Source organism: Sardina pilchardus, chromosome 7 (genome assembly GCF_963854185.1).
Source record: "Sardina pilchardus chromosome 7, fSarPil1.1, whole genome shotgun sequence".
Lineage (NCBI taxonomy): Eukaryota > Metazoa > Chordata > Actinopteri > Clupeiformes > Clupeidae > Sardina > Sardina pilchardus.
Window position 1 is genome coordinate 19,296,632 of NC_085000.1, and position 15,236 is coordinate 19,311,867.

The 15,236-nt window shown below is 44.0% G+C and overlaps 2 protein-coding genes across 3 annotated transcripts in view; one reads left to right on the forward strand and one right to left on the reverse strand.

Moving 5' to 3' along the window:
- Positions 1-8,565, forward strand: part of sema3bl (sema domain, immunoglobulin domain (Ig), short basic domain, secreted, (semaphorin) 3bl) — a 48,912-nt gene extending 40,347 nt beyond the window's left edge. For both annotated transcript variants that reach the window (XM_062541096.1, XM_062541097.1), the window contains exon 16: positions 6,406-8,565. In XM_062541096.1, coding sequence (XP_062397080.1) covers positions 6,406-6,891 — 486 coding nt within the window. In that variant the 3' untranslated portion in view covers positions 6,892-8,565. The remainder of the gene's footprint in view (positions 1-6,405) is intronic.
- A 2,841-nt stretch (positions 8,566-11,406) lies between these two features.
- On the reverse strand, positions 11,407-12,446 carry LOC134087042 (M protein, serotype 2.1-like). Its single transcript, XM_062540239.1, has 3 exons — positions 12,093-12,446; positions 11,821-11,913; positions 11,407-11,692 (listed from the first exon to the last, which is right to left on the reverse strand). The coding sequence occupies exons 1-3, from the start codon at positions 12,444-12,446 to the stop codon at positions 11,417-11,419; spliced, it is 723 nt and encodes a 240-aa protein (XP_062396223.1). The 3' UTR covers positions 11,407-11,416.
- Positions 12,447-15,236: the final 2,790 nt, after the last annotated feature.

Genomic DNA, 15,236 nt, shown 5'->3' on the forward strand with positions numbered 1-15,236 from the left:
TCTCTCCTTGCCGTTAACATCTCCATCAGAGGTTTCCAGGGGCCCGCCCTGCTGGACACAGGGAGTACTTTCACTCTGATGTGTGACAAGCTATGGCGACAGGTTAAGAAAACACAAGAAAACCTGACACCTTGTGGAAATCAGGAATTTGCGCTGGCAAATGGTACAGCAAAGAGGGCCTTAGGAAAAGCTCATTGTGCCATTAACCTCCATGACAGTTACTGGACTCATTCCATATATGTGCTTGCAGATGAAGATCTTGCTTTTCCAATCATTTTAGGCCTAGACTTCCTGCAAAAAAGTGGCCTACGACTGGACTTCATGCGAGGAACTTATGGAGTGAGAGATGGCCAACAGCTGACATACTACCCATTCATTAATCAAAGTGAGAGGGAGAAAGAATGGCGCACAACTGATGGAACAGCAAGCTTAAGCATTTATTATGCTTTACCTCTCAGTGACCAACCATCTACGACACGGTCTGCCTGTCTGAACATTCTATCTGACCTACCCTCTGAATCTAGGCCTGACCTCTTACAGTTGATGAATGAATGGCCGTCTATCTGCTCTGGTGACCTGGGGAAAACATCTGTGGTGAAGCATACCATCCGCCTAACCGACGACATACCCCTGCGATGTCCAGCTTACCGGGTGTCACCTCTTAAGAAAGACATCATCCAGCAGCAGTTGAAGGAGATGTTAGCTGATGGAATCATTGAACCCTCTTCTTCACCATATGCCAGTCCTGTCGTGCTTGTCCCTAAACCTGGGGGAAAGTGGCGTTTCTGTGTTGATTATAGGCGTCTGAACAAAAAGACCTTGTTTGACGCTTATCCAATGCCCAAAATACATGACATCCTTGAGTCTTTTGCGGGAGCAAGTGTATTCAGTTCTTTAGACCTGCGCTCTGGGTACTGGCAGGTTGCCATGGCTGAAGCCTGCATTGAGAAGACTGCATTCATCACCCCGTTTGGCTTATACCATTTCCTCTCTATGCCTTTCGGCCTGATGAACTCGGGGGCCACGTTCCAGAGACTTATGGAAAATGTTTTGGCTGACCTGAAAGGTGTTTGTTGTTTTGTTTACATTGATGACATCATTGTATATTCAAAATCAGAAGCGTCTCACCTGGAAGATCTGAAGAAAGTGTTTGAAAAACTCCATAATGCCTCCCTGACTCTCAACCTGAAAAAATGCCATTTCTTCAAATCCTCTCTGAAGTTCCTAGGCCATCAAGTGTCCGGCCAGGGTATTTCAGCAGATCCTGAAAAGCTCAAGGCCATTGATGAATACCCCCGGCCACAAAACATCCGAGAACTCCAGCGGTTCTTGGGCCTCGCTGGTTGGTATCATAAGTTCATTAAAAATTTTGCTGACCTGGCCGCCCCTCTGAATAACTTGAAGAAAAGGGACGTTGCATGGAGATGGACGGAAGACTGTGAGAGAAACTGGGAGAGCCTGAAACAAGCGTTACAGTCCCCTCCGGTCCTCTCTCATCCAGATCTGGAAAAACCCTTTAAGGTCTCCACGGATGCTAGTGACGTTGGCCTGGGTGCCGTGTTGACCCAAGAGGATGATGATGGTGAACATGTGATCGCTTTTGCATCCCGTTTACTGAATGCAGCCGAGCGAAACTACTCTGTTTCAGAAAAGGAGTGTTTGGCCGTGGTCTGGGCAGTGGAAAGGTGGCAACATTTTCTGGAAGGAGTGCGATTTGAAGTCATAACTGACCATGCAGCCCTGTCTTGGGTCTTCAATGCGCCAAAAACGTCCTCTCGCCTCACACGCTGGGCCCTCAGACTCCAGCCCTTCACATTCACCGTGCGGTACAGGAAGGGGACCTTGAATGTAGTCCCGGATGCTCTGTCCCGTATCCCTGGGCCCAGTGCTGATGATGTGCCGACCACCACAAGCCTTGCTGTTTGCTATAGCACAGCCAAAGTGTCCACTGACCTGCCAAACTCTCTGGATGAGATAGCCACTGCTCAAAACAACGATGATTACATCAAAGATGTCCGTAAGCAGATGCCAGCTCCCACGTCTCTTCCTCCAGACCGCATTTCCTTTCTTGACCACCAGGGGCTGTTATGCAGAAGAGTGCCAATAGCTCGGGATGGACACAAGTACCAGCTGGTTGTCCCAAAGGGCCTACATCTCACCTTTTTGCAATACTTCCATGATAACCCTCTAGGGGGACACTTTGGACAACTAAAGACCCTCCTGCGCATCCTGGAAGTAGCCTGGTGGCCAGACATTCGTAAAGACACTTGGAAACATGTCAAAGAATGTTCCGTCTGCCAGCAGCACAAACCCTCTAACACCAAGCCTAGTGGTTTGCTGCAGTCAACGCAAGTGTCAGAGGTTGGTGAAATGTTGGGCATCGACATCATGGGTCCATTCCCTCGTAGCCGGAAAAATAATCACTACTTGGTTGTGCTTGTAGACTATTACTCAAAATGGATTGAGCTCTTCCCGGTGCATAACAGCAAGACGCCCAAACTGGTGAGAATTCTCACAGAAGAGGTCTTCACCAGGTGGGGTACTCCCAAATATCTTCTGTCTGACCGGGGGAGCCAGTTCACCAGCCATCTCTTGAGAAACATCTGCAAAGCATGGGGAGTGACCAACAAATTTACCACCAGCTATCATCCCCAAACAAACCAGACAGAAAGGGTGAACCGTTCTCTTAAATGCATGATTGCGTCCTATGTTGCAGGAAAGCACAAGGATTGGGACAAGTGGGTCCATGAATTCCGCTTTGCCATCAATTCCTCGTGGCAAGAGTCCACAGGCTATTCCCCAGCCATTCTGCACCTGGGCCGCTCTCTGAAAGGCCCTCTTGAACAGCTGCTGCCCAAAGCTCCTTCCCCAGCTTCGTCTAGACACACTCTTTTGGAGAGACAGTTGGAACTGAAAAAGGAAGTGGCAGAGAATGTCAAGAAGGCCCACGAGAAACAAGCAAAGTATTACAACCTGAAGCGACGAGATGTCCAGTTCGCACCAAGCGACCTGGTGTGGGTCAAAGCTCACCCATTGTCTGACGCATCCAAGGGGTTCACTGCCAAGCTGGCACCAAAGTGGACCGGGCCATGTACAGTGGAAAAGAAATTAGGACCTTTGAACTACAGAGTTAATTTCTCTGATCACTCCATGGATACTGTAAATGTGGTGAATATGAAACCCTACTTTGGGCCTCCTCCCACCATTTCCAGTCTGGGGGCGGGGACTGTAGCATCCGCCACATAAATGGTCATATTAGTTTTAAAATGATCTGATGATATTTTCATTGCAAAGCAGACAAGATTTGCTATTCTTATTGTCATTTTTGTAAAAGAATCATGTTGCTTAATAATTAGTATATGTCTTTAAAAAGCCTGGCCAGGTACTATTGAGTTATTTTTTTTCCTCTATCTATCTTGCTTATTATGGGCGTAGGGCAGTGATTCAGGGCAAGCACTGAGCAGATAGGGTCCGGAGCTGTCACTCACACTTTCTTCTGTCACCCGCACCCACTTTTCTGTCGGGCCCTATGGCTGCGCTCGGGATAGAATCACACAGGGGCGCCGCCAGAAATTCTGGGCCCCATGAAAGATTTCGATTTAGGGCCCCCCCTCGCCCTCAAAAAAAAAAGGATAATTATTAATAAAGTAATATATATGTATAAAATGGGGAGAACATGTATTTGATACCATGCTAAAGTTGCCTAAAAAGAGGAATATAAAATCATCATTTGATAATTGATCTTAATGCCTTAATTGAAAAAAAAGGAGTAAAAATCAATCATTAGCCTGTTTGATGCTCATTGAGCTCAATGCAAATCAAACAGGCTAATAGGCCTACTGGAAAAAGCACCATGTCAATCTATAGCTATGGTGAAGGGTATGTGATGATGTGGGGCTATTTTGATTCCAAAGGCCAAGGGGACTTTATCAGCTCCTATGGGAATTTAACATAGGGGTCAAATACTTCCTTCCCCCTAGCATTTAAGGAAGAACATTTACTTATTTACATTCTTCAGTCACAAAGAAAATTGGTGTCCTTAGCGGTTTGATTTTTACTCATTTTTTTTTATTAAGGCATTAAGATCAATTGTCAAATTATATATATATATATATATATATATATATATATATATATATATATATATATATATATATATATATAAATATATATATATATATATATATATATATATATAATTAGTATTTTTTATTGATAAAAAAAATGCACAACTGTCTGAATCACACTGAATAGACTGTTGCCTTAAAATGAAAATGCCATGGTACATATTATGGAATATATTGGTTTTCTTTTATGAGCAAATATTGTTAGGCCACTATGCAGTTCTTTCAAGCCAAATGTTCATGTGTTGAGAGAACTTGCATGCATCACTTTATATGGATTTATAACATTCTGTATGCACATTGGGGATACTTCAGAGCTCTCCAGCAAACATCATCAGGGTGTCAATCATGTATTCCAATTGTTGTCTTTATTGACTTACTGTATGTGATCAAATGTTTGCCTTGATGAATAACTAGGCTAGTTAATTATTGTATTGTATTGCTCACCTCCTCCTTCAATTGGGATTTGGGTTGATATGAGGGCTGGGGTCCTATTCCTGAGGATGAATCTGTAGTGTGTATGTTGAGGGCACCTCATTAGTTAAGAAACCAGTTCTTAGCACCAGCAGTCGTGTAGGCTAATATTTTATCTTGCATAGCCTATAGTACAATAGCCTAGTTTATTGCTCAAGTTCATCCAGTTACAGACTACTGTAAATTACACTTACAGACCTTCTACATTACATTAATCTGTTCTCCCATGGCAATGAACGTGGAGTGTTTAAATAAAATAACACTGCACTTGTTCTTAGCCTAGGCTACTGAAAATTGTTGTTTTGATATAGGTTTAGCCTAACGAAATCATCTCTTTTATCAGCTAGCTAGCTAGTGTGCTGTGTCACTCATGGCATCCAGTGTCAGTGAATTACCTTTCTTTTGGGAAAAAACGAGTGACTTTTTTCTCCCTCTAAGCTCTCTGCTTCTGCTTGCGTTTGTAATATCCAGACTTCATAATTTACTTGGCAACTTCTAAAATGCACGCACCTATGCAGAGTGCGAATTGGGGGGTAGGATAGCCTGCTGCTCATAGTTCGAATTACATGGGGGTGGGGGGTAAAAACGTGAATAAATGCCGGTTGTAATGACTTGATGACATGATTTTCAACGAGCTAGATGTCTGCTAGCAAGTTACATTTACCCAGCAGCAGCAAAACGAATTTAGCCTACTGGGGGAATTTACAATTTACCTAGCGTTTTGTCACTCAATGTTGACACTGCTGAAGTCGTTCTCTATCTCCGTTCTAGCGCCACGGTGGTTGAAAATGGTACGGTCCACAATAGGGGTGTTTGAAATCGCTTTAGATTATGTTCCTACACTGAAAATAGTTGTTGACTTGTAAAACCATATATAATTTGCTAATTTAAACAGATCAAATGAAACATTTATTCAAAAATCCTACAGATGACAATACTATTACAATATTATTGATAGCCCTCAAAGGGCCCCCTGTCAGTGCTGGGCCCTTAGAATCGTCCTAACCTTTCCCCCCCTGGCGGCGCCCCTGGAATCACATGTTGCCTTTTGAACGGGACGCGGAAGATAATGGGGGCACGAATGTATGAATGAAGGAGAGAACAAGAGGTAGAAGGCCGGCTGCTTTCTGATATCCTCCTGATCGTGTCCGACACATTAAGAGAATTCTACCGTCTCTACTTTTACGCCCGACGTTGGAATAATCATCTGTTTTTCCGCGGATCCATTTTCAACTGTTTCAAGGAGGTGAGAGCGATCTTTTTTTCTCCATTTTTGCTTGCGGGAGTTTAAGAGACTGTTTTGCTCAAGCATTTCGATTGATGGATTATTTTTGCCATGGATTATTGTCGTGTTGGTGGACCGATTGAAGATCCTGAATTTTTCGTGAACCTTTTTTGTTTAATGGACTAAACGAAGCGCTTTAGGCGCGTCTTTCCCTGTATTTCTTGTGCCGCATCCGCGGTTTTGGACAATGACTCTGGCCTGCGGGCTTATTCTCTCTCTCTCTCTTTTTCCACTTACTCACTCTCACGAAGCACTTAAATAAATCACAGTATTATAGTATAAGTTTGAATGTGTGTTTAATGAACGAATTTCTTTAATTTTGTGGCGACTCGAGCCGAGTTTGTTACAATGCTATTGCTAACATCTCTGTATATATGTGTCTGCGTGTGTATGTGTGTGTGCATGCATGTGTGTGTGTGTGTATGCATGTGCGTGTGTGCGCGCGCGCGTGTGTGTGTGTGTATGTATGCATGTGTGTGCATGGGTGTGTGTGTGCGTGTGTGTGTGTGTGTGTGTGCGTAGGTGGCCTACGACGACAGGGTGCTGAAGATGGAGGGCGGCCTGCTGTTCCGGCGGGTGGCTCCGTCTGACGCGGGCGCGTACGTGTGCCGCTCCAGAGAGCGCGGCTTCTCCCAGGTCATCGCCCGCGTCTGGCTGGACGTCCTGCGAGGGGACACCCTGACCGACCTCATGTCCCGCGACACCAAGCACCGGCCCTGGCTCCCCTGCCCCGCCTCCCACCCGGGCCCGGCCAATCGCGGGCCCTCGCCGCGCTCCTGGTTCAAGGAGGTGCTGCAGCTGATTGGCCCCCAGGGCCTGCCGGAGGTGGAGCAGTACTGCGAGAGGGTGTGGTGCAGCGACAAGCTCCGCCTCCGCCGCAAGCACAAGACCATGATGGAGAAGTACAAGCAGGCGCAGGAGTCGGCGCGCAAGTCCCGCAACCGCACGCCCCGCGACACACACACACACACCCGCGCGCGCGCCACACACACACACACACCTGAGTGACGCACACCAGAGGGAGAGAGAGAGAGAGAGAGAGAGAGAGCTGTGTGTGGAGGACTGCTGGAAACAAGAACTTTTTTTAATGAATTACACAAAGGGAAAGGGACGACCCACTCCCATCCACACACACACACACACACACACACACACACACACACACACACACACACACACACACACACACAGAGTTAAGCACTCACAAATACACTTGTGAACAGATGCTTGTGGACCGATGGTCTGTTGATGATGCTGTTATTAAACTGGATGTGTGTGTGACGTGCGTTGGGCGGCAGCTGTCCGTGGACGAGGGTGTCATTTCCCACGGAGCCTTGCAGGCCTGTGAGCTCTGGGGGAGTTCTGGACTCTAGATTTCATTCTATTTAACTTATTTAACCACACAGGGATGTGTGCTAGCTGATGGACACTTAGAGAAAAAACGTGTCTCTGTATAATCAAACACACACACACACACACACACACACACACACACACTCGCACGCACTCCTGAACAAATGAACTATTGAACTTTTTTTTGTTTGTCTTTTTTGACATGCTGTATGTGTTTAGACATTCAGCTATGCACTTGTCTACTTTTTCTGTCTCTGTTTCTGTAACTTGTCCATAGTCTGTGTGAGTCCTCGTCTCAGCTGGGTTCTCATGAGGATACGGTGTCCAGGTTCCCTGAGAGGTCCGTGTGATGCCAAGCCTGTCGGGTCAGCTGCTTAGTGGACTCCTTGGAGGCGTAGATGGAGATTAGAGTGTTGGAAGGAGGAGGACACCACCCTCAACTGTTCAAAGCAAAACTGGAAAAGATTTTCTCCACTTTTAAAGTCATTAAATCCGATGAAGTCTTTCAGCCACTATGAACAATGAAATTCATGGACAATATCAGACTAACCTAGCTATGATACCAACCATCTTCCCACTCTGAACTCTTTTTATATGTACTGACCTGAAAGCCAATGGGCTGGAAATGAAGTAGTCTGCTGTTTGTAGTTCATTCAGGTGATTAACAAAATGTAGTTATCTAAGACAATAATTACTAAATGGCATATAGGAAACCATGAGCTTATTATTTAATGGTGTTTCTGTAATTATTCTACACAGTCAGTAGTAATAGGAACAATAGGTGTCAGTGTCATTTTGTACAGCTTTCTAATACAGGTAAATTAAAGGTACAGTATGTGATTCTACTTTAACGCGCTGTTTGTTCAAATCACTTGCTGCATCCCACAGTGCTCTAGTTGCGCTCTTTGTTTGCACTTGTTTGCAGTTTGATTGGCTGATGAGTTCAAATGTCCAACAACTTTTTGCCAGAACTGATTACTCTGCCTTCACAACTGCCTTGAAAATAAAATAGCAAGTCAGATGTGATACTAAAATCTCACCAAAAATGGTCAAGTCATGGTTATGTCAATAGTACCAGTGGTTATGTCAAAAGTAGCAGTTCCTGTACTGTACGTTATACACGTATATGTTGTCAGGAAGAATCTTGCTGATATGATGCTGCAGCTCTCCTGTTCCAGTCCTAATGATTTATGCTTTATGGCTTGAAGTTGTGAAGTACTTCCATAGATGTCTAGCTTTGTTTTGTTTTGTTTTTTTCAAATTCCACAACTGCATAAAATGTACCATACCTACAACATTTTTAATCAATAAATGTACTTTTAACACCTGCCTTCCTTCATTGATCGCTGTGTTCCTTTATTGACTGCTGGGATTTTCTCTGTAGCACTGGTCTGAAAAGAAGAATAGTGTTTGACACCCCTGGCATGATCGATGCTATTCCAAGGTAAGGGATCTTTGTGTGCACTTCACAAGGACTCAGTGAAAACTCTGGGAGTGGATTCAGCAAGCGAAGAAAAAAAATCTGAATATCGGAAGTGTTCCCACATTGGCAGTTATTTTGTGTGTGTGTGTGTGTGTGTGTGTGTCAGTGTGTGTGTGTGTGTGTGTGCGTGCATGCATGTGTGCGTGCGTGCATGATTGTGTCTGTCTGTCTGTGTTTGTGTGAGTACGAGAAAGAGAATGAGGATGAACGATTCAGAGGATGTTTGTGTGTGAGATTGTGTGTGTGTGTGTGTGTGTGTCTGTCTGTGCGTCTGTGTGTGTGTGTGTGTGTGTGAAGGGAGACTATTAGTGACAGCTGCAGTAAACAAACAGGACACAGACTAAGATGTTAGTGATGTCAATGCTGAACACAGTTTACTGAGAAACACCTATGTCTCACTTCCTGTTTTGGGAAACCGGAGAATACATTGGCCCAGATCGCTCCCTACCCTCAGCTCCTTCCTGCAATAACCTGAAGTTATTTGCACACAGCTACACACACACACACACACACACACACACACACACACACACACACACACACACACACACACACACACAGTGCTTTAGTACAGGCAGTGATTGAACAGGCCCTGTTTCAGCTGTGCGGGTCTGTGAAAACAAAGTCCAACGCAATTAATAGCATGCTTACTCACGTAAGCTACCTGCACCTGTGGACACACTAATGTCTTTGTTACTCTTTCTGACCAGCTTAGCGGCTCTGTCCTCTGTCCACTCTAACACACATTGTCTCCTGGTCGCTGATGACCCTGTAAGCTCCTCTACGTCCTCCTCAATCTCTGGATCTCTGTCTAGCGCCTCTATGGAGACTTCTGCATGGGCTTTGTGTTCTTCTTGGCTCATCATGAGGGACGGAAAGAAGGAGAGGCGATTGATTTTGGCGAGTGGTGCAAACCTATGTCATTGTGTCAACAGTTTTTAACCAACGGGACAATTATGGCTAATGGCTCGCATTAATCATGTGTACTAGCAAAGCTGAGAGTTCTTACGCAAACATACATGTAGGCTACAGACTCTCTGTCTTTCTCTCTCTCTGAAACAAACATAGGCCTACAGAGAGACACAGACACAGCCAGACACGGACATCTGAACTTCTGGTGTTTCCAGCAAAAACAGCTTTTCTCCAACAGATTAACATCCAGACTCATCTTCATTGAGCCCAACTAGACTGGCACGTATCTTAGGCGTTGGGATTGATGACTGATCTCACTTCTCTGAGCATGTAGCCTCAATTACGTGCTAGGAAGATCAGACCTGATCTGACACAAGACTCTCACAGTAAGATTGTTACAGCTGATTCAGAATGCTGTAGCATGCCTGGTTTTTAATCAGCCAAAGAGGACACATGTACTGTACTGTAACTCCTCTCCTGGTTACTCTCCACTGGCTCCCTATATTGGCCAACATTTAAATCTCAGAGTAAAATGTACATCTCTCAGCTTGGCCTATAAGACACTGACTGGATCTGCTCCCTCCTATCTTAATTCAATGATCAAGATCTACATCTACAACCACCAACTGCGGTCTTTCTGATAAACATATTGTGCCAAATTCAAGACTCTTTTCCTCAGTGATTCTCTTTGTTGGTGGAATGAGTTGCCCAGTACTCTCCGTTTCTGTGATAGTTTTGAGTCTCTCAAGAGGGGTCTAAAGGCATATCTGTTCAACCTGCATTTAGTTTGCTGAGCGTATGTTATGCGTTATGATTTGTATAGAGTTTCATTGTTTTCATTAGCCTATTGATTGAATTGACATTTGTTGTTTATTATTGCTGTTCTCCTTAATGTAGTATTACCAACTTTAAAATTGTTTACTGTTAAACTTATGTCGCTTTGGACAAAACTGTCTGCTAAATACCATAACCATAACCATACTATTGTATCAGGAATAAAAACAATAGTGAAAGAAATGAGCACCTCCTCAGTGTGGTGAATTAAGATGCTGACGCTCTCTCCATAGGTTGGTGTGGGAAGTGAATTAAACTATTTAAATAGTTTTTTATTCTTGAAAAAGCATTACTTACTAAACGCTATATGTATGCCCATATTCAACGTACAACATAAAACATCAGCATATATTGGTCAGAGTAGAAGTCATAGTTGGACAAGATTATATAAGAGCGCCATCTTGTGGTCATTCTCCATTCATCCGCATCAGACATTCAGCTGTCGCTTATGGCCATACCGCACTATAATAAGCACACCCACTCTCATCTGATCTCAGCAGTAAGTACCTGTAGTGTTGGGCCTGATTAGTTAGTACTGGGATGAGAGAACACGTGGGACTACCAGCTACAAGTGTTTTATTTTTTCTTTCTAAGAAAAAGTCACCTACTGCCTGGCTGGAACACAAGCTGAGGATAATAAAGGTTGAAGAAAGATGGCCTCAGTATTACATTACAGCCGCGGCGTGCGCGCACACACACACACACACACACACACACACACACTTTCATTGACTACATGTATGGCTCATAGTGGTCATCAGCATTGATAAACTTAGGACATATAGAGTACATAATAGACATAAACATAATAGAATAAAGATAGAATCATGTAATTAATATATAAATGTGTATTTAATAAGTTAAAAAACTCTGTACAAAAATATATTTAGGCCTATAATAAAAATAAGAATGATGATATAAGCCTTCTTCAAGGCCTGGTCAGAGGCTTGGTCAGTCTTCAACCGATGAAGCTGCACAGCCCAGGGTGAAAATGGAGCGCTGCCAGTATCTCTTCTTGGGCTTGCTATCCTTCACTTGGTCGTCATCCTGGGTCTTCTTAGCCTTGTTCTGCTTCTCTGCCTTCCTGGCCTTCTTCTGAGCCTTGGCCAGAGCCTTCTGATGTTTCTTCCTCTCAGCCTCTCTGACCCTCTTCTCCAGCTCCATGAGCTGCTTCAGGTCCAGCTGATCCGCTTCCATGTGTTTGCAGGCACTGCTGCTGGGAGCGTCCTGAACACACATCTTAATCAAATTCAAAATCATACTACAGATATAATATAAAACGTTTTCAAATAAGTACATTTCCCTTGACCATAGGGCACTTGGCAATAGGAAATCATTGTAGTGTTGGCAAGTACCTGAGGAGCAACGTCAGTGATGGCCTGGTGCTTTTTGAAGAACCAGAACTTTCTAGAACTTCTCAGGGCAGTGCCACCCAGGGGTTTGGTACTCTATTATAAAACACACAGATCAGACCAAGAGATTCTGAGTTCAAGTATATTTCCATTAACATACAATGTTCATTTAGGGTGCTTGAGACTTTATGCAATTCCTCCATACACTTTATAGTATCAATTCACAGTCACTGTTGAGTAATGTCATCAGTGGAAAGCAAACAATCATGTCTCACCACCAGAGTAGCTGGTTGGCTCCTAAGCTCCTTGATGAGCTTCTGCCTGCTGACGGCCACAGAGAGTATAGTGGTCAGCAGGGCCTCCTCTCTCTCCACCCTCTCTCTCTCCCACTCAGCTCTCTCCTGCTCACGCTCCCTCTCCAGAGCCCTCAGCTCCATGGCATGCTGCTCTTCCTGGTCCTGCAGGAGTTCCTGCAGGTTTCTACGGCTTTCCTCCAGAGCAGTGAAATATTGCTCCAGCTCTTTCAGGTCAGAGGCCTCGAGCTTCACTTCAGTCCCATCTCTCAGGCTCTCTCTGATGTTGTGAGGAGCCTGCTCTGATGGCAGTTTGGAGTGATGCTGGGGTCCCATCTCATATCCACCATCAGCTGCTCTCACCATAACCGATATAACGGCTGATTGAGATATTTTGTCCATGTGGGTAGCCATGAGGATATCCAGACGTCTGTAACCAATCAGAAACAAATGAACCTTAGGAGAGAATAGGCCAGCCTACATACACTGACTGTGGTCTATCTATGCAACCTAAGTCTCCACTTCGAATGTTCCCGCTTTGTGGCGGGAAAACCCCCCACTGTCTACGTCATCACTTTCACTCGACGACTTTTTTTTTATTATCATTATTTTATAATTTCGTTCTTGAATCAATATGTTTGTGTCATGTAAAAGTCCGATTAAAACGGCCTACCTTTCAATCAGAGATTGGTCGTAAAAATGTATATTTGATGTCTTCAAAGATGAAAATTGAGCCAGAAAAGTTTTTGCGTGTAGCTTTCTCAAGGCAAAATGCAATGAAATGATGGAATGTTTGCTTGTTTCTATGGTTTTCTGTGCAAGGTAGAATTTTAAGGACGTCATCTTGATTAGAACGTGTAGTAGCAGTGACGTGACCTACAACTGGAACATTCAAATTGAAACAAAGTAACACTCTAGGTAACAAAGATCATAGCGCTAGCGTTTTATTAGGCCTATTTGCTGGTTAATGCCAGTCACACAGAACACAATCTGATGAAACAGGTTATTGTTGCCTATTTGATTGTCTGAAACTGTGATGACGATGAGTATAGGATGTGGTGGGTCATTGCATTTACATGAAATATTTTGGAAATGACCATTCTGCTTTATAAAACGAGTCCAGAAATATGCATGGACGAAGCTGCATGTAGCCTGGTACGCCTACTTACATTCCAAAATGTCAAATTTCTTATTTTTCTCTTGGATGACATTCCATGGAAACCAATTAATTTATCAAAAACACATACAGAGAGATAGAGAGAGAGAGAGAGAGATAAAAAAAACTGTTGATTAGGCTTAGGCCTAAATGTTTACTGAAATCCATGATTCCGATGTAGTATGCAAAATGTGTTACTCACGTTAACTTATCAATCGGAATATGTTACAAAATAAATTGTGAAAACGAAATTTTAGTGGCCTCTGTAATTTGTAGTGAAATGCATTTTTAAAAGTAACCTACCCAACACTGTGCGTGTGCGCAGGGGAATGCAAGCAGGATGCGCTGTACTGTGGGGTCTTGCAGTGTGCAATGGCAAACAGCAGGGGGCAATGTGTTGACAGTGTATCTCAATAACTAAAAGTCCACTCTGCCCCAATATAGGGCGCTAAGTGTCTCTAGCACCAAGTGTATCCAAAGGCCTCTGGGCACCACACCAGGGCGAGTAGCTAATAGGAGTAGGCGCCGGACAGTTAGTTTAAACCACTTTGCCATCTTTAAAATGGTCTTCTGACATGTGCTCACTTTTGCCATCATTTTCACAAAGAAGCCAGTTAAGTGTCACGTTTCTGATGGCCACAAATGATGTCGGTGTGGATTGGCTGATCTTCACAGAAGGACATGGCCAGCTCAGTCACCAATCTGCATCAACCACATTTGACCTCTTCATTGTTTGAATCTGTGACGTGGCACGTAATTGGCCAACTCTATACAGTAGATGGTGCCAGAACTGAGCCCTGTGAAATATCATTTGGAAAAAGATGGTTGTGGTGAAGTTCAGACGTTTAACCTAGCATGGGCCATCGAAATGAATGGGGGTGGTCTCTCTCTCTGGTGACTACCCGATGTGCTCCACTACAGCAACATGAACAGTTTGTGGATTAGGCTATTGCTGAGTATTACTACTACTGATGAAGCTCTCATCCAGAGTAAGGTGACAAGGTGACCAAAACCGGGGACATAATCCCAAATGTGGAAAATACGGGGACATTTTCAGTTTGACTATCAATCTGATTGAAATGCATACAAAACAAGTACATACTGTAGGTGGTTTTTCAGTATTTTCCCGGAGACAGGCAACCAAAAACAGGGACTGTGCCCTGAAACCAGATACGTCTGGTCACCACTGACAGAACCAAAGATCCTATATTACTAACCTCCACTATAACCCTCTTTGACAGAACTGTTCACAGGGACAGTGTCTCTGGTTCAGTGCTTTGCCCCGGGCACAAGAGTGGCAGTATGGAACCCACGACTCTGGCATTCCATTGGGGAGTGTTATGGCCATGCAGCTGAAGACCGCAACATGAAGAGAAAAGAGTAAGAAACCAAACTAGATTTTGAACTAAAAGGTAAAAAATAAAGTCTAGTGGTAAATTAATTGCGTTAATGTGAGAATAAATGTGTGTGTGTGTGTGTGTGTGTGTGTGTGTGTACAGTGGGTACGGGTTGAGAATGCACCTTCTCCCGCGGGACTCCCGAAGAGATCCCGCAGTGCGTCAAGCCGATTTTTTTCGAGGCTAAGGCAATGTACCCAAACAACCACCAGGTGGCAGAAAGTTTCAACTGCATTTAATGATGAAGACCGCATATCCGTCAATAGTCGACTCCTTAATCTCACTGAATCATTAAAATGAAGGTGATGACTGGCGAAATTATTCAAACGACACTTCAATGAACCATTGTTGAAATGAATGAAAATGGTTATAGAAATCGCCTACAGCCAGCGTTATAAGAAATATATAAGTAGCCTAATAGTTAAAGTCTTCTTCCGTATTAAACAGATAGCCTACGGGACGCTCTTTGTTCCGTAGGCTATTTTAAGGAACTACTCAATGCACACACACTGGGTAAACTGGCGCGCTACAAACATTAAAATGTCAAATCATATTTATTTCTCTTTGTCGCCA

Coding starts and splice junctions, on each gene's coding strand:
- LOC134087042 (XM_062540239.1), bottom strand. CDS start 12,446: ATGGGACCCCAGCATCACTCCAAACTGCCATCAGAGCAGGCTCCTCAC. Junction 11,914..12,092: donor GCCAACCAGCTACTCTGGTG/GTGAGACATGAT, acceptor GTTTTATAATAG/AGTACCAAACCCCTGGGTGG. Junction 11,693..11,820: donor TCACTGACGTTGCTCCTCAG/GTACTTGCCAAC, acceptor ATGTGTGTTCAG/GACGCTCCCAGCAGCAGTGC.